Below are 26,479 nucleotides of genomic sequence, written 5' to 3'. Positions count from 1 at the left end.
CCTGCAGCGCCTCTGTGCCCCGCGCCTGGGCACCCCACAGAGGCGTCCCACGGGGGAGCGGGCCGGGTGGGTAGAGTCTGCAGGAGGTGGGCGTGGGGCTGGGGGTCGCGGGTGGGAGCTCCCCGAAGTGGCGGGGCCGCGCGGGGAGGGGGCAGCCAGGTGGTGATTGGCTGGGCCACACGGGCAGCTCCGGGCCGAGAACAAAAGAGCGTGGCGGCGGGCGGCCCCCGGAGTAGGCGCTCCCGCCCGCCCGGCACGGGCTCGGTGCTGGGGGAGGACGTGCCCACCGCCCGCCGCGCAGCCGGCCGGCGCGCTCCGTTTCTGGGCGAAAGCCGGCCGTGCACCTAGGAATTAACCGGCCGGCGCGAGAGGGGAGGCGGCAGCGGGCGGGGGTGCTGAGCGCGCGAGAACAATAATAAGATCGCGGTTACGGTTGCTGCCCGAGGAGGAGATCGGAGGAGGCGCGAGGCCCGGTGCTCCGCCGCGCCCGAGAGCCGGGAGGGAGGCCGGCGGCAGCATGAGGCAGGCGGCGCGGCGCCTGTGAGCGCGCGGCGGGCCGAGCCGAGGCCGGGCGCCCCTCCCCGCGGCCGGGCCGTGATTTGCGGGCCTGCTGCGCCCCCCGCCCACCCCACGCTTCAGCTGCCGCCTCGCCGCTTCCCCTCCTCGGAGCGGCCGCCCGTCCGCCCGCCCGCCCGAGGCCGCGGGGAGTGCGGCGCAGTCCGTCGGCCCGCGGGGGGGGGGCGGCCTCCTGGCGTCTTAGCGGCGACCAAGGACGATCGGGAAGGGGAGCGGCCGGGATGGCGCGTCCGCGGCCCCGCGAGTACAAGGCGGGCGACCTGGTGTTCGCCAAGATGAAGGGCTACCCGCACTGGCCGGCCCGGGTGAGTACGGCGGCCGCGCGCGGGCCCGCCCGCCCACCATTTTCCCTTCATGATGGCGCGCCCGCCCCTTCCCATCGCTACAGCCCGGCCGGCGCTGCGCGGGGACGACGGGCCCAGCCCGCACCCCGCACCCCGCGAGGACGGCCCCGGCCCCACAGGCCCGCCGCCGCCTTCCCGGGAGAGCTGGTGCTGACGGAGCCCGGGCCGCGGGAAGCGGCCTGGGGCGGAGGCGGCGGCCGGGGCAGGGTCGTGGGAGACACCGCGGGTCCCGGCGAACGTCGGGGCGCGCACTGCAAATGGCCGTCCGCGAGGCGGCGGGCGGCGGCGTAAATGCTGGTTAAGGCCCGTGTGGTGTCTCCGAGAGGCCAGCGGAAGCCTCGGGGCAGTCGTTCATCCATCTCTCCAAGCATCCTCCGCCATCCAGACTTGTTGAGTTTTCCCCGAGTGCGATTCCGGGGGCCCCGCCTGCCCATCATTGTCCTGGGGTACATGCCTCCCTGTGCCCATCGTTCCTTGAAACTGACGCCCATAGCAGCGGCTGGTGGGACCAGGAAGCCCCTCGTGCCTTTTCACCTCCATATTTGTTTTAGGTCGATCCCAGACCTTCTCCTTGGCCTCCCGCCACAGTCCACAATAGCTCTCTTCCTGTGTAGCAGGGTTGTCGCTGGGCTCTCTCTAGAAAGCATCCGCGGGTGATACATAACATTAATATTTTTTAGTAGGCCCTTTGAGCAAGAGGTACAACACTACCATGTGTGTGCTTTGTGTGTTAAACTAAATCCCTTTTAATTTTTTGATTGTTGGCACTTCATGGCTTGAAATAAGAAATACAGTAAAAGGAGGATCAAGGCATCTCGGAGACTATATTGATTGGTGTCCTTGAGGAATTGAACTAGACATGGGAAATACTGGCGTAAATATGAGTGTGAGCTCTAAAATGTTGTAGTCAAGTGACGATAGCAAAACCAAAGAGAAAAAAATACACCTATTCACAAAGGAAGTGACATCATGAGTGAGCAGCCTGCAATTTAGTGAAGTTGAAGTAAATGGATGGACATGATCATGTTTTTGTGTGTGTTTAGGTTGCCATGATTGTAAAATGGAAAGAACACTGGGCCAGGAATTGGGGGACTTGGTATCTGATGTGGGCTCATCATTTCAACTATCTGCATATCCATTTCTGCAAATATAAAATCATCATCTCTAGGGTTCCTTCCACCACTTAGACAACCTCAGATTTGAAATGGAGAAAACAGACTTATTCAGGTTCCATGAGACTGCAGAGAACTTTTCTCTACATCTGAACTGGAAGTTGTCCTTAAATAAGGCAAAATTGTCCTGGTAGAATAAGTGGTTATTTTTCATACTGCTGTGCCATACTGTTCAAAGAGGCAAGACTTGTGTCTTTAGGAGCCCTTCAGTGAATCCCTGAATATATTTGTCAAGTGAGAAACAGCTATAGGGCACATATGTTTATACATAGTCAAAAGTGAATTAAAGGTTAGCATTATCAGTTGGTCGTTTCCTTGTAATGCAGTGGCTTTCTTTAATCTTACCTTTGAAAACTATTCTCAGTCAAAAAGAAAACAGTCTTAAAATTTCCTTTACAGGTTGTTTGCATCACTTGGCCACCGGTAGTAATTTTGAAACAAAAAAGTGCTGCAGAAGTGGTCCTAGTTGTATATATAATTGTACATAAAATTCCTGTAAGTTATAATTCCAAAACAAGGCAAATTGGAAAATAAAATGAGAAAAATAAAACCAATTATTTTAGATAAAATACAATAAATACAGGAAAGAAAAATCTATGTTCACATTTAACATGAGCTCTTCAAGGAAAGGATCGTAATTTATTTATTTATTTATTTTTGGTGTATTTTATAGTGAGTGGCATGTTGTAATTTCCAAAGAAAAGTAAAGGTAGAAAAAATGAAAGCTATTTGAGTCCCTGCCCTTTGTTAGTTACAGTACTATGTGCTTCATATATGTTCTCAATTTAATCCCAATTCTGAGAGACATTTCCCAATTTTACACCTGGCTATAGCTTTGTAGATGATGATATTACAAAATACTAACTGGAAAAAAAATCCTACTCAATTCAAGTTGCAAATACTATCACTTGTTATGAAGGCCAGTCGTGTGGGGAGTCTATATGGCCCCAAGAAATGAAACCTAGGAGGAAAAACATGGGGGAGACAGATTGCAGCTTTCTAACAGTCAGAAGTGACTTCCCTGCTATAGGGAAGACATCTGGTCCTGGGCAGCCCCTTGTGTGGAATGTAGGCCAAGGCGATTCAGACTTCTGGTAAACTTGGTCAGGTTGGATTTAGCCTTTAGCTGGGCTTCACACTCTGTGACCTCAGGCATGGTCTGTAATCTTTGTAAGTTTCAGTTCACTAGTCTAAAATAGGGATAATTCCCATCTCACAGATTTAGTTCATGTAAAAGCACCAAGCAGTGGTACGTGAATGTTCCTACCTTTTTTCCTTTTAAATTTCTAACTTTCCCCCTGTATCGCTACACTTTCACATTTTCAACTCGTGAGTAGATTTATTTTTTCCAACATTTTATCATGAAACATTTCAAACATACAGAAAAGTTAAAAGAGTTGTATAGTGAACACCTATATATCTCCCACCTGGACCCTGTAATTAACATTTTATTATACTTTATCACATTTTTGTTCATATATCCATCCCTCTATCCATACAACTGCCCATCTTATTTTAATGCATTTTAAAGTAAGTTGCAGACATCACTATAATTTACTCCTAGACACTTCATGCACATCATTAACTAGAGGTCAATATTTTTTATAGATCCTTTTTTTTTCCCTTTTGAGGTAAGATTTACATAGACTGAAATACCCTGTACCATTCAATGATCTTGACAAATGTATACACAGGTATAATAAGAAACCGTACCGAGGTATACAACAGTAGCAATACCATGAAAGTTTCCTCATGCCTCTTCCTGGTTCATTCCAGTGCTCCTCTCTGTTCAGATGTGTTATTTTAACATTGAATAGCTATTTCAAATGAGTATACTTTATTGTGTATGATTTAAAAAATCACAAGTTCATTTATGCCTAAGGATTAACTAACTTAGTACTGAAAAATGTGCTAAAACAAGAGTCTCTGAACGCTTTTGATTATGTACTTCTTGGTAAAATAATTTGAGAATGCATCCCAAATATGTGTAAATTTACTTTAAAATTATATGTACTTTGTACTATTATATACATTATAAAATAAATACAAAAAGAAACTAGAAGGGTTGACATGATATAAACAATATGTTATAAAATTCTTATTGGCAAAATATTAATATGATAGATTAAGTCCATATTTTTAAAAGTATTAATTTTGGGAATATTTTTTGCCTGCTTCTGACCTAGATGATCACAGATTTCATCTCCTAAAGAGAATTTCTATAACAGAACTGTCACCTCAGCCGTTTCCTTGTTTGCTTGTGCTTACATTATTAGTGATCTATTTGTAGGACTCCTTTTAGCCACTTGTTCATTTGGCAAGAGTTCAGTTAGAAGTAGATATTCCATAATTCTAAAATGGCAATAAATCACAGTATACCCAAAGCAAATGAATATAATCATCTGAATAAGGACACTGATGTCAATTTATGTATTAAATATTAGTAAAATTTACTTTTTAGGTAAAGGAGTAAGAAGCAAAAATAGAAGCTGTACTGTTTTCTTCTTACAACCCCCCAAACCATGTTGTTTATCTCCATAATAGAAGACTGATAGAAATATTTCTATTGATAGAAATAGAAAACAGCCCAGATGTCCATGGACAGGAAAATAGATACACAAATTTGTAGTATATCCATGCAATGGAGTGCTGCTTAGTAATAAAAAGTATCAAACTACTGATACCCACAAAAATATGGCTGAATCTCAAAACTACAAGGTTGAATGAAAAAAGTCAGACACAGACAGTATATTCTGTATGATTCCACGACATTCACAAACAGGCAAAACTGATTAAGGTGTGGTAGGCGGGGAGTGGGGGTGGTTACCGGCTAGGAGGAAGCACTGAAGATGTTTTGTATCTTGATCTGGGTGGTGGTTACATGGGTGTATACATACCTAAAAATTTATCAAGCTGCGCATTTAAGATTTGTGCACCATTGAGAAGTTTATGCCTTAATTTAAAAAACTCACTGTGTATGAGGTGGGGAAAGAAAAGAATCTGCTCCAAGCTTCTTCATGTGTTGAATTTCACCACTCTTAGCTTTCAGTGGGAAATTTTTGTTCTGTAAGACTTCAGGCCTACCAAGTTGCTGCTCGTCATAGTGCTGATCTAGCTTCAACCTCTCACTTGGTAAAGCAAGAATAAAGCATTCAACTTACCATTCTGTGACAGCTTGAAGAGCTGAACTCGTATTGAACTTTTACTGAGCACCTACTGTGTGTAAAGTAAGGCACTGTGCTAGATGCAATTTTTCATTTTCTGTCAACAGATTAAATTCTGCAATTTAAATAACATGATTATAAAAGTGTTTCCATTTCCTTTATTAATATAAATAAATACTGGTTGGGAATCCTCTATTTCTGATCCATAGCACTTTGAATTTGTTTGCTTAGATAATAAACTACTAGCCTATGAGACTTTATTTCTGGAAACAAGGCTACATGTTTTCAGGGAATCACTTGGGACTTAAATTCTTTTTAATCTTAAAGTAAGATGTTTATAATCTTCAGTACTTTGGCCTGAGTCCAAAGAAATCCATCATTGGTTCATTCCTCAAGTACAGTGACACAGGCTCACTCAGGCTTTTCCCCAGGGACAATATTCACATAGCCAAGGAACTGGCAGGTTGTCTCATTTTCTTCCGCTCTATCCTGGGAGCGTGTAGGCAACTTAAACACTCAGTACCAATAGGTCCATTTGCATTGCTCCCGTTTCAACCAAATGGTTGTCTATTTCTGGCACATCCCCTTTGGAATGCCCTAATGACTACTTTTAACCCATAATTTGGGTTTGATTCTTTTTCAAAAATGACTGATGGTTTAAAATTATATATGACCATGAAAATGTCTATTAGCACTAGAAAAACATTATAAACTAGTAAGTATAGTAAACATAATAGGGGAAGAATCCAAATATCACTATTTGATGGAGAAAATTGTCTTCTATTGTGAAAGAGTCTCCAGATGTTAGATCAGAATCTAGTCCAGCTGATATAGTTATTAATCCACTGCAAAAAAGGCTTCTAAATCATTTCAAGCAGTACCACGGAAAGCCTGGTCTGCGAACTGTTATCTGTCAGTGACAAGATAGGTAAAGAAATTGAGAGTAAAAGTTCCTACATTTTCTTTTTTTAGCAATTTCACAGAATAGCAATGTTTATGAATCTATGAATTTTAAAAAATGAAACTTGAGTTTTGTACGTCTTATTTTTCTAATAATTCATCTCTAATACTGTGTTTCCACAAAAATAAGACCTAGCTGGACAATCAGCTCTACTGTGTCTTTTGGAGCAAAAATTAATACAAGACCTGGTCTTATTTTACTATAATATAAGACCCGGTATTATATTATATATTATATCATATCATATTATATTATACCCAGTCTTATTTTATTATATAATGTAATAATAATTTAATACCAGGTCTTATATTAATTTTTGCTCCAAAAGACGCATTAGAGCTGATTGTCCGACTAGGTCTTATTTTGAGGCAAATATGGAATATTTTACTAAAATGTCAGTGTGAAACAAATTAGAAAATAACAAACTGGTCCTTTACCACAGATAGCATAGAAGTGCTGCTTCTATAGAAGTAGTGGGCTTTACACCTGACACAATTTGCTCATACTGTATACTACTTAAACTATCTTTAAAAAAGAGACTGAAATGACCATGTTGTAAACAGTAATTTCACCTGTGTGAAAAATGTTCTTAAATCAGTAGTAATGTTCACTGTAGAAAGCTCAGCATCCCTATACCTAGCTATAAGCATCATGAATATGTACCTATAAATATGTAGGTACGTAATTTTTGTAATATATACAGTTTTGCGTCCTTCCCCCCCCCCCCAGTTAAACACTATGTCTTAGATGGCTTTCAATGGCAATGATACATTCCTATCATATTATTTCCAACAACCATCTGATAGGTAATTTATGATATGGACCTATTTATCATAAAAACCACTTCCTGTTAAAGGACATTTGTTATTTCCAATTTTTTACTATAAAATAACAACTCTGAAAAACATTTCATTTAGCTAAATCACAGTTATTTCCTTAGGACAAGTGAAGAGTTGACTGTCGTACCTACTATCGGAATAAGAGAATATCTGTTTTCTCTCTGTCACTCTTTCCTTGAAGAAAAAAAATGAATATCTGTTTCCCACATATTCGTTAAAAGCAGAGGATTCAAATTTGTAAAAATCTTTGTAATTTTAATAAAAATATTTAATTGCATTAATTTCTTTGGTTACAAGCTAGGCTGAATATATATATGTGTGTATATATATATATAATGTATATATACAAGTATATACATTATATATAATAAAATCATGTACAATATGTCTTGATTACAACTTAGGCTGAATATGTATATGTATATAGTAACAGTACTATGAGGTAGCTAGCCCCATAAAAGAACTAAGATTTGGCTAAAGAAATTCTAAGCTCACACTCTTAAATAGGGCCTTAATCTCAGACTGTTAAGAATGCCACAAGAACATAAATGTGATAGCAGATTAGGCGAAAGGTCGGAAGAAACAGTCTGTCTCCTTGAGTAGCCCGTTGACACAGCAGTATAAAAATAAGGAAGACATTAGTTATGCATGTAGAGAGAGCAGAGACCTGTTAAAATCCTTTCTGAACGAGTAGCATGGTGTTGACTTAGGTATGGGTTCCCAAACCTTTATGATGAGAGAACACATCCGCTTGGAACAGCAGGTAGGTAGATATGAGATTTACTGGTTCAGTAGAGCCTAGGGGCTAAATCCTAAGAACTACCACTAGCCTGTGTTGCTTTTCGCCAGTTTACTGCTTTCTCAGTTCCATTCATACTTATAATCTCCTTTCAGCTGATTAAAGTAGAAGTAGTAATTGAATTTTTCTCATATCTTATTCTTAACGATAAGAATTTCCCGCTGTTGGTCAGGTAAATAACCCATCTATATGGTCACAGAGAGCCACATAAAGGTAAAAAGAATGAAGTAAGCTAGTGACTAGTGAGCTCAAGCCTTCGGAATGAGGTCCTCCAGACTTCCAAGCAAGATTTCTTGTAATGTAAGAAAAGACAGCAAGCAATCCAGTAGTTAAAAGACACGCAACTCCATCTCTGTCTTGCTTTGTTAGACTTGAGCATCTTTTTTCTTATAACCTCTTTGTTAAATAAAGAGGATGATAATTCCTTCCTTTTTTTCCCTAGATATCAAATGTTAAAATGTACATGAAAGAAGTGTTTGCTGATTAAGTACCTAATAATTACCTCCCAGGAACACCAGACTCCTTATTATAAAATGCTAGGAACCTAGTAAACTCTCAGTAAATGCATTTGTGGTTTGGCTGGTATGTCTTTCAGCAGCTTTAAATAGTGAGTTGGCTTTAGGCTCTGGGAGTTGTGGGGACTCCTCATTGTTACCCCTCCTTCAGATCTCCTGAGTTTGGTGGTTCATATCTAGAGGTTCCACTACACCGGGCTATGTTGCCGTACAAAAGGGTCTGTGGATAAACTACTCTCCCACTTGATCACGGAGACCAATCTCTGAGTGGATTGTCTAAGTCTGATTATAGAGACCCTTAAACTACCCCAAAGTGGAGATACCCAGTTTCCAAAGTGTAGGCGAGTCAGTGGAACAACAAGGTTTCCTCCATGGGGACTGGAAAATTCTTGATGACATAGTAGTAACTTCTCAGTTTCTATTGCAAAATATGTTTAAGATGAGAGTTGTTAACATGTGACAGGTTCAGTTAAGTTCAGTAATGGTTAGCAAATACAAATGAGTTTCACAGAAGACTCAAATATTTTTATGTAGGGAAAAATGTCAACTTGTGGCTTAAGATGTCTTTTCCTTTTTCTTTGTCACTGAAGTAGAGCTTTTGTAGTAATGGCATCTTTAATTTTGGAGGAAATGCTGTTGAGAGGAATAGTATTATAAATTTTCAGTTGATTTTTTTTTAGAGTTAGCATACATTGAATGGATTGAAAATTAATTCTCTCTAGACCTCTGACTTTCAAAATATGACCAGCTATTTTCAAACAAGGCACAACTGTTCTTATCTCCTTCGCTGGGCTGCTCCACGAGAATTAAGTCAGTAATTTTGAAAAAGTATTTAGACCTTGGAAATGAGTTGTTGCTGATGGATTCTGATACAGTCTAGTGGCTTTCAGACGTTTTTGACTAACCCACGGTAAGAAATAAATATTAATGTCATATGCACACACCAGAAAAATCTTTTCACCAAATCACGTATGATGATATATTATATTTTGTATTATCATGTTGCAACCCACTAAGTCAATTTCACTCCCTACCGTTGAAGAGCACGGGTCTGGTCTGTTAGGCCAAAGGGAAGTGAATCTGTGTGAGTTGTATCTGTTTATATGGAAGAGTAGTGGGATTCGGGGGATGAGTTAACAGTCCTGAGCTTTTTAATCTGCTATAGCCACGGTCTTACCTGCAGATGACATGATCATAATAAATGAAAGTTACATTATGTTTGGTCATTTAACCATCCAAGCCAGTATTTCACTTGGTCTCAAAAGGCTAGGTATACAGAGCTGTATCTTTGTACTCTCCTCTTCCTTCTAATCTTTGAACTGCAAATGTGTCTACAACTTTCTTGAAGCTAATGGTAGTTTCATATACATGCCTTTGGGGTAATCAGCTCCATACATTTGCTAACTACTGCGCTATGAGACTACACAGTGTTCCCTGGCTGGTGATACTGGAGCTCTGCGGTTTTCTTGGGTTTGTGAGACTGGACTGTGGAGGTGTCAGGGTATGTAGGCTGACAATGGAGGACGAGGGGCTTTTAAGCCAGAAGACTAACAGGTAGGGCGGGTTTGTGGTCCCCTCTGAGGGTACAAGGATTCCGATTTCTCTGTGTCTTTGTCAAGACTTACTGTTTTCTGTTTGTTTTTTAAGTAATAACCATCCTCATGATTTTGATTTGCATTTCTCTAATGATTAGTGATGTTGAGCATCTTTCCATGTGCTTCTTGGCCATTCATATATCTTTGGAGAAATAGCTATTCAAATCCTTTGCCTGTTTTTTAATTGGGTTGTTTGGTTTTTTGTTACTGAGTTGTAAGAGTTTTTTAAATATATATTCTGGATATTAACTCATCAGGTACATGATTTGTTAATATTGTCTCCAATTGTGTGAGTTGCCTTTTCACTCAGTTGATTGTTGTGCTCATTGTAATTTATTTAAATAAGCAAAGAACAGGACTGACGCGAAATCCCCAGAACAGTCAGTGTGTATGGAAGTCCGTCCATATACTGCATATGTGGGGAAAGCAAGAGCCATGAAGTATGAGGCCCTGGGGTCATTGTGACGTTATCAAATACATGGAATAGAACAAGAGAGGACGTTACTGAAAGATGAAAAGGTAGGACTGTGGACAGTCCTCAGCCGAGTTTGCCCAGGTCTAATCTTACGTGAGGCAATTGGGTAGAACTGAGAGCAAGTAAAATTAGGGTGCTCAGTGAGTGATCATTAAGTACCTGAATGAGTTTTTGAACAGATAAGGTCTATGGTAGGATGGTTTGGCTAAGCTACCAGCTTTATTTGTCAAAAACAGGCATAGTTTAAGACTAAATATGGTTTAGGAGCATTGGAGATCATGCTTCCTGGCAATTGTCAGTTTTGGCTCAAACTCATAAAAATTTAAAAAAACTATGGTATAATTTGGTTTTCTGCCTAGGATTATTCACATTTTCACATGATGATTATCCTCTCTGAGACAAACTGAGGGACGCAATCTCAGAAAATTATCCAAAAATTATCTATTTTCTGCACGCTATGGTGCCAGGAACCAAGTCTTGTACTCTACTTGTGGAACTATTGCAACTAGTTCATTGTGTTATATTTTATTTTTTTAACAATTACTTTGAAACATTGAGAGTTAGCATTCGTTTCCTAATCAGAATAATCGCCATTGTCTGCTCTTTTAATGGTGGTACATATTGGTGTTTTCTTCCTATTATGGTGTCTACTTTCATTATTAAATATTTGTTTAGTCCGACAGGTATTCAACAAAGTTTTTTGGTGTTTTTTTTTGTTCTGTTTTGTTTTTGGCATAAAGACAAAACTATCTTCACATCTTTATTGCTAAAAGAGGTAAAGTACAATAGGATGCATTTAGCAAATGGTTCTAAATCCTTAAGGAGTTATTAATGTGCTATAAGTTAAATGTTTGAGGCCTTTGATGGATTGTCACACTTATACTTTGAATCAGTGATTTTTGCCTTTTTTATTCAGGGTAATTGCTGCTGTTTTAAATATGAATGTATACAAAGAGTATTTCCTTCCTCCCACCTTTCTAGAAAGTCTTCTCCCACAGGCTAACCTAGGACTAGGGGAGAGGAGTAGGTGATAAGTTCAAGGAAATAGACAAAATTCATATCATATAGGATCTTACAGTTACAGTAATGGGTTTAGGATTTTTTAAACTATGGAAAGTCATTGGAGAGTTTTGAGCAGAATGACATGATAGGACTTGTGTTTAGGGTCTGAAGAATTGCTGGAGGCAGAGGTGGGGGCCGGGAGGTGGATGCAAAGGGCCCAGCTAGAAGACTTTTGTAGAAGTGGAGGCATTAGGTGATAGTGGAGTAGACCAGAGGGAACGCAGTGGATGTAGAAAGAAGTGGATAGTGTGGGGATATATATTTGGGGGGGGTGCGGGGGGGATTGAAAGGACTTAATGATAGATGAGATATGTATGTATGGGAGGGAAATAAGGAAGAACTTCCAAGTTTCTAATAGAAGCACCTGGTTGGACAGTGAGGCATTTTGTTCACGCTGGGAATACTGAAAGATAAACAGGTTGCGCCATAAGACCAAGCGTTTGATTTTAGACCTCTTAAATTTGAAATGCCTATGAGACACCCAAGTATGTGAGGCTGAAGCCCAGAAGGGAGGTCTGGAGTTCAAGGGTAGACATATGAGACACATAGAGCGCATTCAGAACTTCGGAACTAGATGGGATCACTAAGGAAGTAAGTGTAGATGGAGAAGAGACTGAGAAGTAGTGGATGGTGGAGGAGGAACAACAAGTGTCAGGAGAGCGTAGCATCCTGGAACTCAAGGAGAAAATGTTTCAATGGACATAATACATAAGAGAAATACATTTGCAATGGAAATTATAGATACCAGGTTAACATAGTACAATAAGTGAAAAGACAGACCCCTGTAGAGAAATGCAAAACTGATGTGATTAGGCAGTTCATTGAAGGACAAATCTAATAGCCAATAAACTTATGAACAGATGATTAATCTCACCGTTAATCAGGAAAATGCAAATCTAAAAGAGCAATAACACCTAATGTTGTCAAAGATTGGACGGGAGGTCATTTTCATAGCTTGGTGGAAATGTGAATTATTACAGCTTTTTTTGAAAGCAACCTAGTGATATCTATTAAAATGAAAAATACCTCGTGATCCAATAGTCTCACTCCTGGAAATACATCTCATGGAAATAGAAGCATCAGTACACAAAAGTCTAAGTATGTTTACTGTAGTCTTCTTTAAGGGCAAAAGCGCTAAACATAAGGTAAATACCCATCCCTCAGGGAAATGTTGAATAAATTATAGGTTATACAGTCGCTGAATTATTCTGCATCCATTAAAAATAAATGAGTTAGATCTATGCCAGTTGACTTGAAGGACTTTCATAATGCAGAGGATTTGATAAAGGATGATCCATTTTGCGTGTGTATGTGTATAAAACACGGTAGTCCCCCTCTCTCCAAAAACCTGCGTGTGTAGAAAACATTTGTATGTATATGATTGTGTATATGAACATGGAGAAGAGCGTACTTCGTTACCAATAATGATTACCTGGGGGAAAGTTAGTCCAAGGGAGGTTGTGGAGGGAAGCTTCCACCCACCTACTCACTCGATAAACACACACACACCTCTATTTAAAAGAAAAAGGATCTCCATGATAAAACAGTGTCTGTGACGTATCCGATATATGTAAAACATATATGCATATATATATATATGTATAAGACATTACAATAGTCACCAAAATGATAACCCAAAAGTACAATTAGTTTTTTAAAATAAAATGCTAAATTGGGATTCACACGTTTGTTATCTCACAATTTCTGTGGGTGAGGAGCCCAGGCACAGTTTACTTAGACCCTCTGCCTCTGTGTCTCACAAAATCACTCTCACTTTAAAGCTTGACTAGGGGATGGATTTGCTTCCAAGTTCACTCCAGTAGTTGTTGGCAAGATTCGGGTTCTCAGTGGGTAACTGGCCTAAAGGCCTCGTTTGTTCATGAGCCACTGGCCAGAGCCCTTGCTGGGGTCCTTGCCACATGGGCTTCTCCATAAAGTAACTCATAATATGGGAGCTGGGCTTCCTTAGAGCAAGGAAGCAAAAGGGCAAGTCAGCAAGAAGGAAGTGACATCCTGTCACTTTTGTCATGTTCCAGTCATTAGAAGTAACTAGATCAAGCCCACACTCCGGAAGAGGGGTTACACAATGCCATGAATACCAGGCCATGAGGATTATCCTTGCCGTTTTAGAGGCAGCCCACCACCCAACCACCAGTATTCCTGGTGTTACCTCACTTTCACTTCTTTTGATACAGGCTAATGAATCTCTCTTCCAAATAGTCATTTAAAACCCCCTCTTCCCTGAACATCTCATGGTACATTTCCACCTTCTTTCTGCTGTGGTCCCCTCACCTGCCCCCTTGGACAGGTTTTTAAGAGAACCTTCACACTCTCTCTACCTAATGGTCTGTGGAAAACTTGCATCTTTACCACAAGAAACTCTGGGAGTACAAGCCGATCCCAGTGCAGTCACCACTCATTTCACTCTGCCATCAGAGCAACTAGCCAGAATCCTATATTCTTTCTCAAGATTTCTCAGACTTGAGTCAGAATTCAGTCTTGTGTGACTCCCAAGCTCTAGAAGACTTATCTTAAGCTCTCCGGATGGTCTTGGGGAAAGGGAGCTTTTTCCAAAAAGCCTCTCCTAATCTTCAACTCTTCTTTTGTCTTCTCCAGTCCTTTTTTGTTGTTCTTACGGTAGACCTGAAGTTTACAAGGGTTTTGGACCACATTCTTTGCAAGTCTGACATAGTGGTTACCTCATTCTGAATGTCCTACTTTTGTCTTGGATCTTCAGCTGAAACTGACACTCAAGTGGTTCCATGTTGATGTCCTGTTTCATCTGCTCTTTGCCTTCTCCCTACTCCTTTGAAAGCATCTGCTTTGGAGAGTTGCCTGGTACAGTCACTGTAACAAGAAAAACGATTACTAATTTATTAAACCAAACTGTAAAACATAAGAGAGAAAAGATGGGGAAAGATTAATAAAGAATGGGAAAGCAAAGAAGAGAGGGGAGAGTACTGAATACCTTTTGTTTCAGATCAGAATAAATATTCTTATATAAATACTGTTTTAATAGTGCTCTTGAAATATTTGAAGTACTTGTAGAATTAAAAATGAGGTATTTGAGTTATAATTCGTAGAATAAAGGTAAATATGAAGATTAAAAACAGGCATAATAAAACCAGACATGGTATTACAAGCATAAATGGTCTCCATTTGGATCAATAAATAAAATCCAACAATATAATGTTTATAAGAGACTTACCTAACACAAAATAGTTGATAGAAGGCAAAAATTACCCTCAAATTGGAAATATGTGTTTATCACACTTGAGTAAAACAGAAATGGCAGTAATTCATATCGGACAAAATAGAATTAAAGGGTGAAAAAGCAGACGTTGTGTATCATCTTACGTTGGCAGCATAAGACCCAGTGAAATTGACACCAAAAATAAGAGATGTACCCAAATTGGCACAAGTCTAGTGAATTGGTTTGACAAGTTTCTGAATTCAGTTTTACATGATTATCTTTCTTTAAATTTTTTTTTGGTGGGGAGCCAGGGTTTGGAAGGTCTGAATAAAGCAGTGAACTCTCTCCCCATTATAACGTACTACATAAAATTTTTCGTGTGATTAAGGAAATTTCGCTGAAGGAGGACCTGCTAGGAATCCTTACTAGGAAAATGAGAAAAGGAAGGCTAAAGTTCTGCAAATATCATTTCCTTAGGCATTCAAGCCAGAGTGAGAACTGGAGACTCATTCTAAACCCCTTTGTGGGGTAATCAGATAAGGTGCTCAGTGGTTAGGCCTTACAGGGGCTGACTGTGAGAAGGAAAAGCCACCCTTAGCAGAGGCAGACAACCAGGTCTGCTCAGTTTAATTAGTTGTCCACTTGTTCATACGTAATAAAATTCCATTCTGGAGTCACTGTTTTGAACCTGACTTTTTCTGGGCAAGCCCTAACATCTGCATTTTCATTGGTTTACTTTTAATATAATTAATGTTATTGTTTTTCATTTCAGAACAAATATAGTTTTGTAACAATACCATTCCTACTCCATTGAGCTAACTAGCATTGATCGTGTGGCATGTACCCTCCGAGTGTTTTCCTATAAGCACTCACATGCACACACGGTTTTATGGAATTACAGTTTTTTATTCTGCAGCTTGCTCTTTTCACTTGTGCTTGCTATATTGCCGGCTTTCCAAGTCAATACATATAGATCTTGGCTATGGATATGCCAAGCTGCACCATAATGTCGTTAACCATTCCTACGCCAATGGCCTGTTAGTCGTTTCTTCTTTTGGCAGGAGAGCTTCGGTGAACATCTTGATATGTTTATCTTTATATACTTGTGCTCTGATTTCTGTAGGATAGCTTGATTGCTAGAACTGGAATTGTTAAGCTATGTGCCATGTATGTTTTTAATTTTATAATATGTATAGTCATATCAAGTTCTTAAATGTTTAGGGGGCCGGCCTGGTGGCTCAGGTGGTTGGAGCGCCGTGCTCCTAACGCTGAGGTTGCTGGTTTGATTCCCACATGGGCCAGGGAGCTGTGTCCTATACAACTAGACCGAGAAACAACAGCTTGACCTGGGGGGAGAGAGTCTGAAGAAAGGGGGAAAAAACAAACAAACAAGAACTTCTTAAATGTTTGTAGCCATTTAAATTCCTAGTAATAATCCTTTATGTGGGTGTTCATTTCCCCACACTCACTATTAGGCACATTTCTAGCTTAAGAAAATAACTCATTAAAACTACAAAAATAATACAAAGGAAAATAAGGAGGATTTTTTGGGTAATCTTGGAATGGAAAGGCCTCTTAAGCAAGAAACAGATGCATAAGTCAGAAAGCAAAAGATTAATAGCTTTTACTGTGCAAAAATTAAGAATTTCTGCTGGCAAAAATGTTTCAGATGAAATCAAGACAAAGATAAATGGGTAAAAAACATTTATTTGTAACATTTGATAGAAAAAGGGTTGCAATATACTCATGTATAAACAAGATGAGGTTTTGCAGATCAATAACAAAAGACTAAAAAAATTGACATTGGATGTGAAAAAGCTTTTACAGAAAACGTTAATACAAGTAACTTTTAACAGGAAAAGATGTTCAACATCATGTATAATTAAGAAAGTGATAATTAAAACAAAACATCATTTTTTGCATAGCAAATTTAAGTAAGATATCGATAACACCCATTATTAGTGAAGATATAGGGACATAGGGACTCAGTCATTATTGGTGAAAGTATAACTGGTGCAATCTCAGTTATTGGCAATTTGGCAGTTTTCAACAATTCTTTTGTAATTGTTTTTAGCTAAATATTGTATGTACATAGTTTTAAAACTCAACCTTGGCTTATAACGAAACACAGCTGTCTCTTGTCTCATCTTGATTTATTGACTAAACAATATCCATTAACTTTCCATCTTAACAAACAAGGATGTAGATATAATCAATTTGCTATACCACCTTCATCCTCTCTCCCCCTCCTCTTGCCTATTTTTACCAAAATGTTATTATGAAAATTTTGAAACATATAGAAAAGTTGAAATATAAAGTGAACACCATGCACTCACCAACTAGATTCTACAGTTAACGTTTTGTTCGGTTTGTTTTGTCACATTTCTCTCCATCTGACAATCTCTATCCATCCATCAATCCATCTTATTTTTTATGTGTTTTAAAGTACTTTGCATACATTATTATATTTTATTCCTAAATACTATAGTATGCGTACAATTAACTAGAATTTAACATGTATTTTCATTTTGAGGTAAAAGTTGCATCCAGTGAATACATAAATCTTAGGTGTTCCATTGAATGGCTGCAGTGGGATACTACTTGGCAACATAAAAGAATGAACTACTAATATATAATATGTATTTATCTCAAAAACACACTGAGCAAAAGAAGCCAATGACCAAAGATTTCTGACTTTTTTTTTTTTTAAGTTCAAGAACAGGCGAAACCGATGAGTGGTGATGGAAATCAGGAAAGTGACCTGTGGTGGGTGGGAAATAGCTGGTGGGAAACATGAGGAAATTTTCTGAGATGGATTAAATATCCTTTACTTGATTAGGTATTGGTTATATGGGTATACGCATTTATCAAATTCTCATTAAATATGCATTTAAGATCTGTATTGTATATATTGTATATACTATATATAAATTTTATCTTAAAATTTATACTGTGTATAAATTGTACCTCAATAAAAGTGAAAATGAACCCGAAAAACAAGTATATTTTATACTTGTTCAAAATTGAACCTGTGTGGACAGTTGCTTAGAAGATGAGCAGGAGTTGGGGGAATATACCAAATTTTTAGACATTTCAGTTTAAAATATGACTTCTAAAATTTAAAAGTAGGGGACCCGGAGGCTTACATAAAGATTTATATGAAGACCGTAGACCAAACTCCTCACTTTTTACTGGTCAAGTTGGGCTTTTTCAGCTGTCAGAGCCTGGCTGTCCTGACACGAGGTGCCACGAGGATGGCCAACGCTTCACATGAGCTGCTCCTCCAGATTCAACCCTGTGGGATACAAATGAGGAACCTCAGGAAGGCTCGGCCTGTCCCTATACATGGCCAACAGGAAGTTCAAAGCACTGTGTTCTAAGTATATCATGACCTCTCAGAATTATTCTAGTGAGATGTGACATCTCTGCTATCTGCACAGATTATGCAGAGGGCAGAGAATAATGACCTTTTATCACATCTTGTTTGGAACAGATAGAGTAGCTCCAAGACCAATTTGTTGTTTTCACAGAAAACCAAATTCTGGCTTTTGTATTAATAAATATTTGACAGTAGATTTTTCAAGCTTTCCCTTTTTAATCTTACGAATAAGTCCATCAAAACTGAGCCAGCTTTGGCAAACTTTTAATATTTCATTGTATATTTTTAGACTATTATTTGCAGTTATCGTCCAAGGCAAATCAATTTCCCTTTTCCTAAACCTTCTACAGCTTTCAGTGTACATCCAGGTTTTGTCCTTCGTTATCCTCTCACATTTTGGAGCATCCTAACAAAGCTAATCTTTTCCCATTAGTGCAATAAAAAGTGCATACTATTACCTTGCATACACAGTTGTATTTCTATGCCACTGTTGTTCTTAGTATAGTCTCAGTCTCCATGGCAATTACAACTTAACCAAAGTAACTGACTTCTGTTCACACAGGGTTAGATCATTGAGAAATTTTTGTCATATACAGTATTTTAGCAAACCAGCAAAGTTCATGGGTACACAATCCTCATAGCTTTTCTGTAACTTCCTTAAGTGGCAAAAATAGCCACTACATAACATATAAAAATTAAAATCATATATATCTGAAAACTATACTTGATGAACAATGTTTCAATAGTCTATCTTACTTAGAAATTATTCAAGTATGCAAAGATTATTAATGAATTTAATATTAAGCCAAGGTCCTAAAGTTATTGGAAATTATATTTAATCTAACATACCCACAGCACATAAGTACTGTTGATACAGAAAAGTTTGTCAGAATTATAATTCAAGTTTACATTTCCCTTAATCGTAAGCATTAACATGGAAGTAAGAGTTTGCTAGATCCATTTAAGCAGTTCAGATGTAATTAGTGCCTTCATGAGAAACCAAACCCAAATTTTATTTAAAAAGTAATAAAACATTTGTTTATCTTACTCTCTAAAATGATTAAATCTAGACAAGGCAAATATCTGTTTTTAAACCCAAAGTATCAACCAGTCTGATTTGTTCAAGGATTCTCTTTGATTACTTAAATATGGATTCATATATAAAAATGTTTCTGAGCTAGGTGTCTATGAGAAGAGTTTTTCTTTAAAGGCCACTACATTTAATATAGTGTAGAACTCCTTTAGTAAAAATAGCAATTTTGATATTTTTTAAAGTATTAAGAAAACAAACGAGCACTAATGCATTTTTGTAATCTCAGTGTAAAAATTTTGCAGATTTAGAGATTAGTATTAATCAGAAGAAACAAAGGCTTTGCTTGGGATGAATATTCATATATACTTTCTGCCTTAGAGGCATCCTCAGGAACCACACCCAGAAGATGGAATGCCTTAAAATGTATCTCAAAATCATCTGGAGGCCTCTAAAACAGATTCTTGGGCCTGATTCCCAGTGGGTCAGGTCAGTAGGACTGGGTTTGGACCTGAGAACTAGCATTTCTAATGAGTCCCCAGGTGACACTGGTGGTGAATGTCCAGGGATGAAATTCTGAGGACAAGTTTTCTAGGAAACATGAGGCTGCCTAACTCCAGGCCCAAGTCCATGGGCTGTGGGGTTGGAGACTGCATGGGACAGAGACTTCCCCTGAATGTTTCTGCCCTGAGCAGGCAGAGCAGTAATAAAAAGGTCTCTATATATATTTAAAGTAATCGGTATTCACTTGCTTATTGCCTAAGGATTCTTATGTTCCTTTATATTAGGTTTTTGTAAGTCTTATTAGTATCTGCAAACCAATAAAAACAACTCTTATTTTAAGAAGCTTGCATCTAAGTTGTTAATACCCTTTCCAGAAGCAGAATGTTTAAACTCACAAGGGAGATAAGGGGTAAGGTAAATGCTCTCCAGTATAGACACACAGGGCTTACAGCCTCAGGTCTGCAACTTCAGCTACAGGTCAGAGGAATCACCAATGCCCTCACTGATCTGGATCTCAAAGGCCTTTTCTTTTCAGTAGAAGCAAGACATACACTTTTACAAACCAAAAGACTAATAGTGTTCCAGATTCATTAGCCATGTCACACCCAAAAGACAATAGGTCCCCATCATCCTGTTATGAGTAACACATTGGCGGTATGCAAACCAGAGTCAGAACCAAATATAGCCAAGAACCAGAAATAAAAGTACAAACACAAAGTCAGGAAAACAGGAACAGTAGAGAGAGAAACAGAAACTCTGAAGATAAAGTTCTGTTGCCACTTGGTATTCACTCTGAGTCAAAAAAAACAGTGCCTGGGAGGTGCACGCTTTAATTGGTTCAGAAAGGCTTACCCACTTAATAGCTTGGTATTATTCCAAAATTGTCAAAGTATGATTTTCAAAAAAGTTAAAAACAAGACTCTCAATAAAATACTGTGAGACCATGTCAACACATTAACACTTTTGTGAAGAAGCCAGCGTGGTGATAAGGCCAGTGTCTGTTTTTGGCAATATTTCTTGCAGGGAACAGGAACTCCAATACCTAAAGAGGCCAGGCCAGCCACGTAAATAAGCAGGCATCTACTACACCTAGAGAGTGGTGGGGTGTGTGACAAACTGGAGAGCACATACCTGTGTCAAGCTGGCAACCTTGGATCTTCTTCAGCTAATTGTCACCTTGTGGGAATGCAAGCTTAGTGTTGCTTATTCCCATGTTCCATATGTTTTTCACAAAAGCTATTAAACTGGATTTTACTGTGAATTTTCCTGTTTTAAAGTGTTATCCATTAATCCGGTTTTTAAAAAGCACTGTATGAGCCTGCAAGCAGCACATCGTTAGGCGAGAAATGGCCCCAGGGCTATCAGCTTCCAACCTCTGCAGTAGATATTAGTTGTATAACATAGCAAAGGAAGAGTTAAACCAAAAATTGTGTTTTTGTTTGAAAGAAAAGTTTTTAGAGATTTTTTAAAAGCCGTTCACTTTCAGTTTTCTCATAAAAATGGTTAAAAAAAGACATCATGTGATACTGCTTTGTCAGCTAGTAATTCAGTGCCTACCACATAATATGCGTTTCCGTTTTAATGTCTATTTTTTGTCTATTTAAGATATAATCATTTTCTGGAGATCTGTTTTACAACAATGAATATTCTTAATTACTGATAAAAATGGTTACTGTAGAAAATTTTATGTCGTGTTTTTCTCACAATTATATATATATATATATATATATATATATATATATATATATATATTGAATTTATTCAAAATGAAGTTATTGATGTTAAATGGTCTTTGTGTAGTACTGAATGTAACACATACCAGAAGTTATGGTAGGTAACAGGAAATCCTGGAAACAAGGTGTTTTGAAAGGCTGCTATAACAGCCTCGTAAAAAGATCATGAGAACTTGATTTAGGGAACTAAATTTTTCCAATGGGAATGGTGATCAATTTGAGAGGTGTTTCAGGAGCTGAATTGGCAGAATTTGGTGCAAAGCTGAATATAAGGCTGGAAAAAAATAATAAAAAGATTAAGGCTTTCTTCTTGGTAACAGAATGTTCCAATAATTAAGATAGGAAACAAAAACAGATTCAAAGGAAATCAGCTCAGTTTTTTAGGCAAGCCATGGCATTTCAGAACTTGAAGGGAACCTGGAGGTTAGCTATGCAGCCACCTCGCGTTACAGATGGGAAATTCACGGCCCCAGGACAGTGATACCTTCGATGGCAATTTAAATCAGAAGCAGGACTTCAGTTTTCTCGGTACAGCAGAGCATCTGCTGTGTGACACACGGTTCATTTGTTCAGAGATGCACTTAATGATGACGGTGCTGTAATCCCCGGCTATTGCCGTGTGTTAGTTAACAAGGCAGGTTTCTTCAGGAGGCTGGGTACCAGAGCCTTTTTCTTGCTCTCCAACCTACAAGTGTGCCTCCTCTCCTCCTGTTTGTAGCCTTTTCTTCAGTTTAAGCTGCTTGTAGGACATGGAAATGGAGATGGTTTGTAGATGTTTGTAATTTCCTGCCTGAAGACCAAAGGGAATGTTGGGGCTACAGATGGAGATTCGGGAGTCAAAGACCATCGCTTCAAACATTCTAAGGAATAATGCGTATATAACTATATAACATTCTAAGGAATTTGGACTTTGCCCTATCTCAACCTCAACCGTACAAGAATTGCTGGGTCTGGGGAAAGGCTGAAGTATTTTCATTTTTTTCAAAGCTCCACAAGTTTCAGATGCACAACCGAGAATGCTATAAAGCAATGAGAAGCTATAGAAGGATTTGAAGCAAGGAAGTGGCATAATCAAATGGGCGTTTTAAAACGCAGTTCTAGCTTCCGTGGGTGGGAGAGGAACTGGCAAGTAGTCCAGGCAAGAGATGACATCTTTTAATGCCTGCATAAGATTTCTTCAAGTTACTTCTTCATAATTCTCCTATCTTGCAACACTTACGTTTCTGTGTGTGTGTGTGTGTGTGTGTGTGTGTGTGTGTGTGTAAAAATTCACTATTACCCCCAAAAAGTGCATCTTTTGGGGTTTTTTTTAATTGTTACTCTTTTGGATAGATTCCCAGGAGCAATTCTATTGAGGGGAAGGAAATGAGTAGTTTAGTCTCCTGATTATGCAGTACCATGAGGGTCATAATCAATTTACAGTGTTACTGTCCATGTGGTGGGCCAAATATGACCTTTAGAATCATTTTTAAGGTTCAACAAAAGAGAAACTACTGGGATTTTTATTAGAGTAATTTTATTTTGAAACTAGCAGTACATTATCAGAACAATGTTTATATCATACTTACGCTATTTTATGTGATTTAACTGCATATTTAATAACTTAAATTTATCTTTAATAGATTGATGAACTCCCAGAAGGAGCGGTAAAGCCTCCAGCAAACAAGTATCCTATCTTCTTTTTTGGTACCCATGAAACGTAAGTGAGCAAAGCAAAGTTTCCACAGCTCTAATTTGACTCTGTTAGACTACATTGTTTATAGATGATCTATATAACATTTTATATATTGTTGAAATCATTATGATTAATTATATAAAATTAGCAACCTTAATAATGTGTTTTTCTTAAGGTAAATTATTTTGCTTTTGAATGTCATTTTTGTTTCTGCTTAAATGTTGAGCATCACCCAGAAGCTTGCTTTAGGATATTTTTAAGTCTTACGGTGGTCCCCTTACTACTCCTGGTAATTTCTTTTGTCACTCTTATATATTTCCCTTCTAGAGAAATTTTTCCCATTCATATTTCACTGAACAATATTATGTCCTCTTAGGCTCTCTCAATTTGTTGGACCCTGAAACAAACATGCCAGCTTTTGAGGGTTTTCTAACTGTATTGGTTAGCATACAGGCTGAATTGTTGAATAAAGGAACCTGAAAAGACAAATATTTCAAATAATACAGAGGTTTAATTCTTTCATTTGAAACAATCCAGAGATAGGCAAATAGAATAAGGTGGGTGGAATGCTGCGCTCTAGAGACCAAGGTTCCTGTGTCATGTTGGCATGCCAATCCCTGGTGTGTTTTCTTTGTCTGCTTATTTCTAAAGAAAAAAAGTTTTAATTAAAAAACAAACAAAACTGGCTAAGCAGCACCTGTGCATCTTCCAGGTAGAGGGAAAGGGGAAAGAGAAGATGTAAAGAACACGTAATTTCTTGTAAGGAAATGACAAGGAAGTTGCATATATCACTTACACTTGCTTTCATTTCCTGTGAAGGGAAACTGGGAAATACAGTCTGTTGTGGGGGGTGGGGAATTGGGAGGAGTGATCCATTAATAAAAGAAAGAAGATAATGGATACTGTGGGACAATTGGCAATCTTGACACATTAAGAATGCATGTAATTACAACAATCACACAAATGGAATAAGGATTGCAGATGTGGGGAAAAGCTAGAAACTATCACGAAATCTTACACGTCTTCAAATTCAAGGTCCTCCCCTAGTTCACTTGAGTGTTATTAGAGCTAGGTATGCGCCTGTGCGCCTTGTCTTAGCTTGATCTCTCTGCCAGTCGGGCACCTTCCTCATTCTCGTCGGGAAGAAGAGCTCTCCCAGAGAAGGCCCTGACGACATAAGTCTTTCTTATCTTCACATGAGAAATAGTTATATATCTTTCAGGAAGTTAGTTTTATTTTATTTTGTTTTCGTCTAACAGACACTGTGACTATACAACTTACTATGTTTTCTTCAGTAGAGAGGTTGCTAGAAAGTAGCACAATCCAGGGTTGCTGGCTTGTCTAGCCAGCTATCCATTTTTTCTGCCTTGAAGCATATGTGTAAAACATCTTGAAATATGTACCTAACTCAGACGATTTATATATACTTTTAATTTGTTTATTAAAATATGCTCTGACACCATATTTGATTTTAATACTAAAAACGTCTTACAATTGAAGGTCAGAGTATCAATTTTATTTCCAATGTATCTCTGCAGTGCATTTCTAGGTCCCAAAGACCTTTTTCCATATAAGGAATACAAAGACAAGTTTGGAAAGTCAAACAAACGGAAAGGATTTAATGAAGGATTGTGGGAAATAGAAAATAACCCAGGAGTAAAGTTCACTGGATACCAGGTAATGATTTACTTCATTGTCACTTGCTATAACTCATTTCTTTGATTTTAATTCCTTTTTGGATGTTTCTTATATGTACTTTATATTAAAAGTTAACCTCCATTTGAAGTCAGAATTCTTTTTGGCTCCAGTAGCAATTTGCATTAAGTGTGATTCTGTTACCTGAGAGGGTTTAAGTGAAGTGATCACTGGGAAATTGAGGTTGACAGCCCTTTCTTTTGAAAATCTTAAGAGTAAGCTAAACCCTTTCAAATGAAAATATAATGATTCACAATCTACTTTCAAAAATGCAGTTAGCTAATATTTTATTATTTCTTAGGCAATTCAGCAACAGAGCTCTTCAGAAACTGAGGGAGAAGGTGGAAATACTGCAGATGCAAGCAGTGAGGAAGAAGGTGAAAGAGTAGAAGAAGATGGAAAAGGCAAAAGGAAGAATGAAAAAGCCGGCTCAAAACGGAAAAAGTCATACACTTCAAAGGTTACTGAGAAACTGTTCCCATTGTTATTAATGTTACATGCTTAGTCATTGACAGTGTTAGATTATTTTTAATTCATTCATTGGGCACACAGAAATATACTAGCTCTGTGAAGCTTCTGCCTTAGAGACACATAGCCGAGGGGAATTAGACAGGTAATCTTAGATGTGAGAGTACCTGGCTATTGACTGTTTGGGGCTGATTTAGCCCCGAAAATACCACCTTCTCAGCTAGAGGAGGCCTATTCTTTAGTCAAGGGTGCAAGCTAGGCATGCCTCCTACAGCAACCCCCAGAGGAATGCTGCAGAATTTGGGCATATAGGAGACTCAGTACTACATAGGACCATCTCAATGTACTATAGATGTAAATATAAAGACATATATTCATATATACTTTCTGCTTTAAAGAATGTGCTTTCGCTCTTTTGTGTTCAGTTCTTGTATTTTCTCATCACCAATTCTGTCAGACACTGCACTAGGTATACAGTAGTGAGCAAATCCATCCCTACCCTCATGTAACTTACAATTCAATGAATGGGGCGGGGGAGGGCAAAGTAAACCAGCAAATAATAAGTAAATATAAATTGTGAAGGAAATGAATGGAAGCAGGGAATGACAAGGGAGGGGCCTGACCCTCTGAAAAGGTGAAGTCCATGCTGAGACCTGAGAGGGGGAGTTGGGAGGAGGACCACAGTGGCAGAGTAGCAGGGCCGAGGCTGGCAAGAGTTTGGCATGTCCTGAAGTGAAAGAAGGCAGGTGTGGTTGGACAGGCGTGATCCAGGGAGAGACAGACAGAGGCTAAATAGTGGAGATTTGCATGCCACAGTAAGGGCTTGGCTTTTAGTCCACATGTAACGGTAATTTATTGAAGGTGTTAAACAGAGGAGTGACATGATCCTAGACTGACAAATTGGAAGTCCAGGCTTTTCATACAGTGATTCAGAAATACAATTGAAAAAATTAGGAGATTGTGGAAACTGTTCACCTTTTATAAACTGAAAGCAAGGTAAACGGATCATTGAAGACCAAAGATTGGTGTAGGTTTCACTACAGTTGGTCTGTCACACGATTGAATACATGGATAAATTAGTTCCATTTAGATTCTGGTGTTTTGTGGCTGGCTAGACTTAGGAAACACCTTAAAAACAGTTGCCCAGAGTTTGTCAAACTATAAACATTTTGTGCTACAGTCTATAAAATCTGCCCCTCACTTACAGGTAAAATTGTATAAATACGTGTTACTTCCCACGCACCCAAGGAAAACCATGGTATTTGCTTAGGATGAGGATGAAGTTTGCAAATAACAAAAT

At 38.8% G+C, this 26,479-nt stretch overlaps 1 protein-coding gene across 1 annotated transcript in view; it reads left to right on the top strand.

Annotated features, from left to right (window-relative positions):
* The first annotated feature begins 201 nt into the window (after positions 1-201).
* The window catches only part of HDGFL3 (HDGF like 3), a 33,567-nt gene continuing 7,289 nt past the window's right edge, over positions 202-26,479 (top strand). Inside the window, exons 1-4 of the mRNA XM_019743446.3 lie at positions 202-881; positions 22,964-23,040; positions 24,555-24,693; positions 25,013-25,171. Of these exons, the coding sequence (XP_019599005.1) occupies positions 798-881; positions 22,964-23,040; positions 24,555-24,693; positions 25,013-25,171 (459 nt within the window). The 5' untranslated portion in view covers positions 202-797. The remainder of the gene's footprint in view (positions 882-22,963; positions 23,041-24,554; positions 24,694-25,012; positions 25,172-26,479) is intronic.

This window comes from Rhinolophus sinicus, chromosome 13 (genome assembly GCF_057876585.1).
Source record: "Rhinolophus sinicus isolate RSI-liver-muscle chromosome 13, RSI-T2T, whole genome shotgun sequence".
In the NCBI taxonomy this organism is placed as follows: domain Eukaryota; kingdom Metazoa; phylum Chordata; class Mammalia; order Chiroptera; family Rhinolophidae; genus Rhinolophus; species Rhinolophus sinicus.
This window is presented reverse-complemented; position numbering and strand designations above follow the sequence as displayed.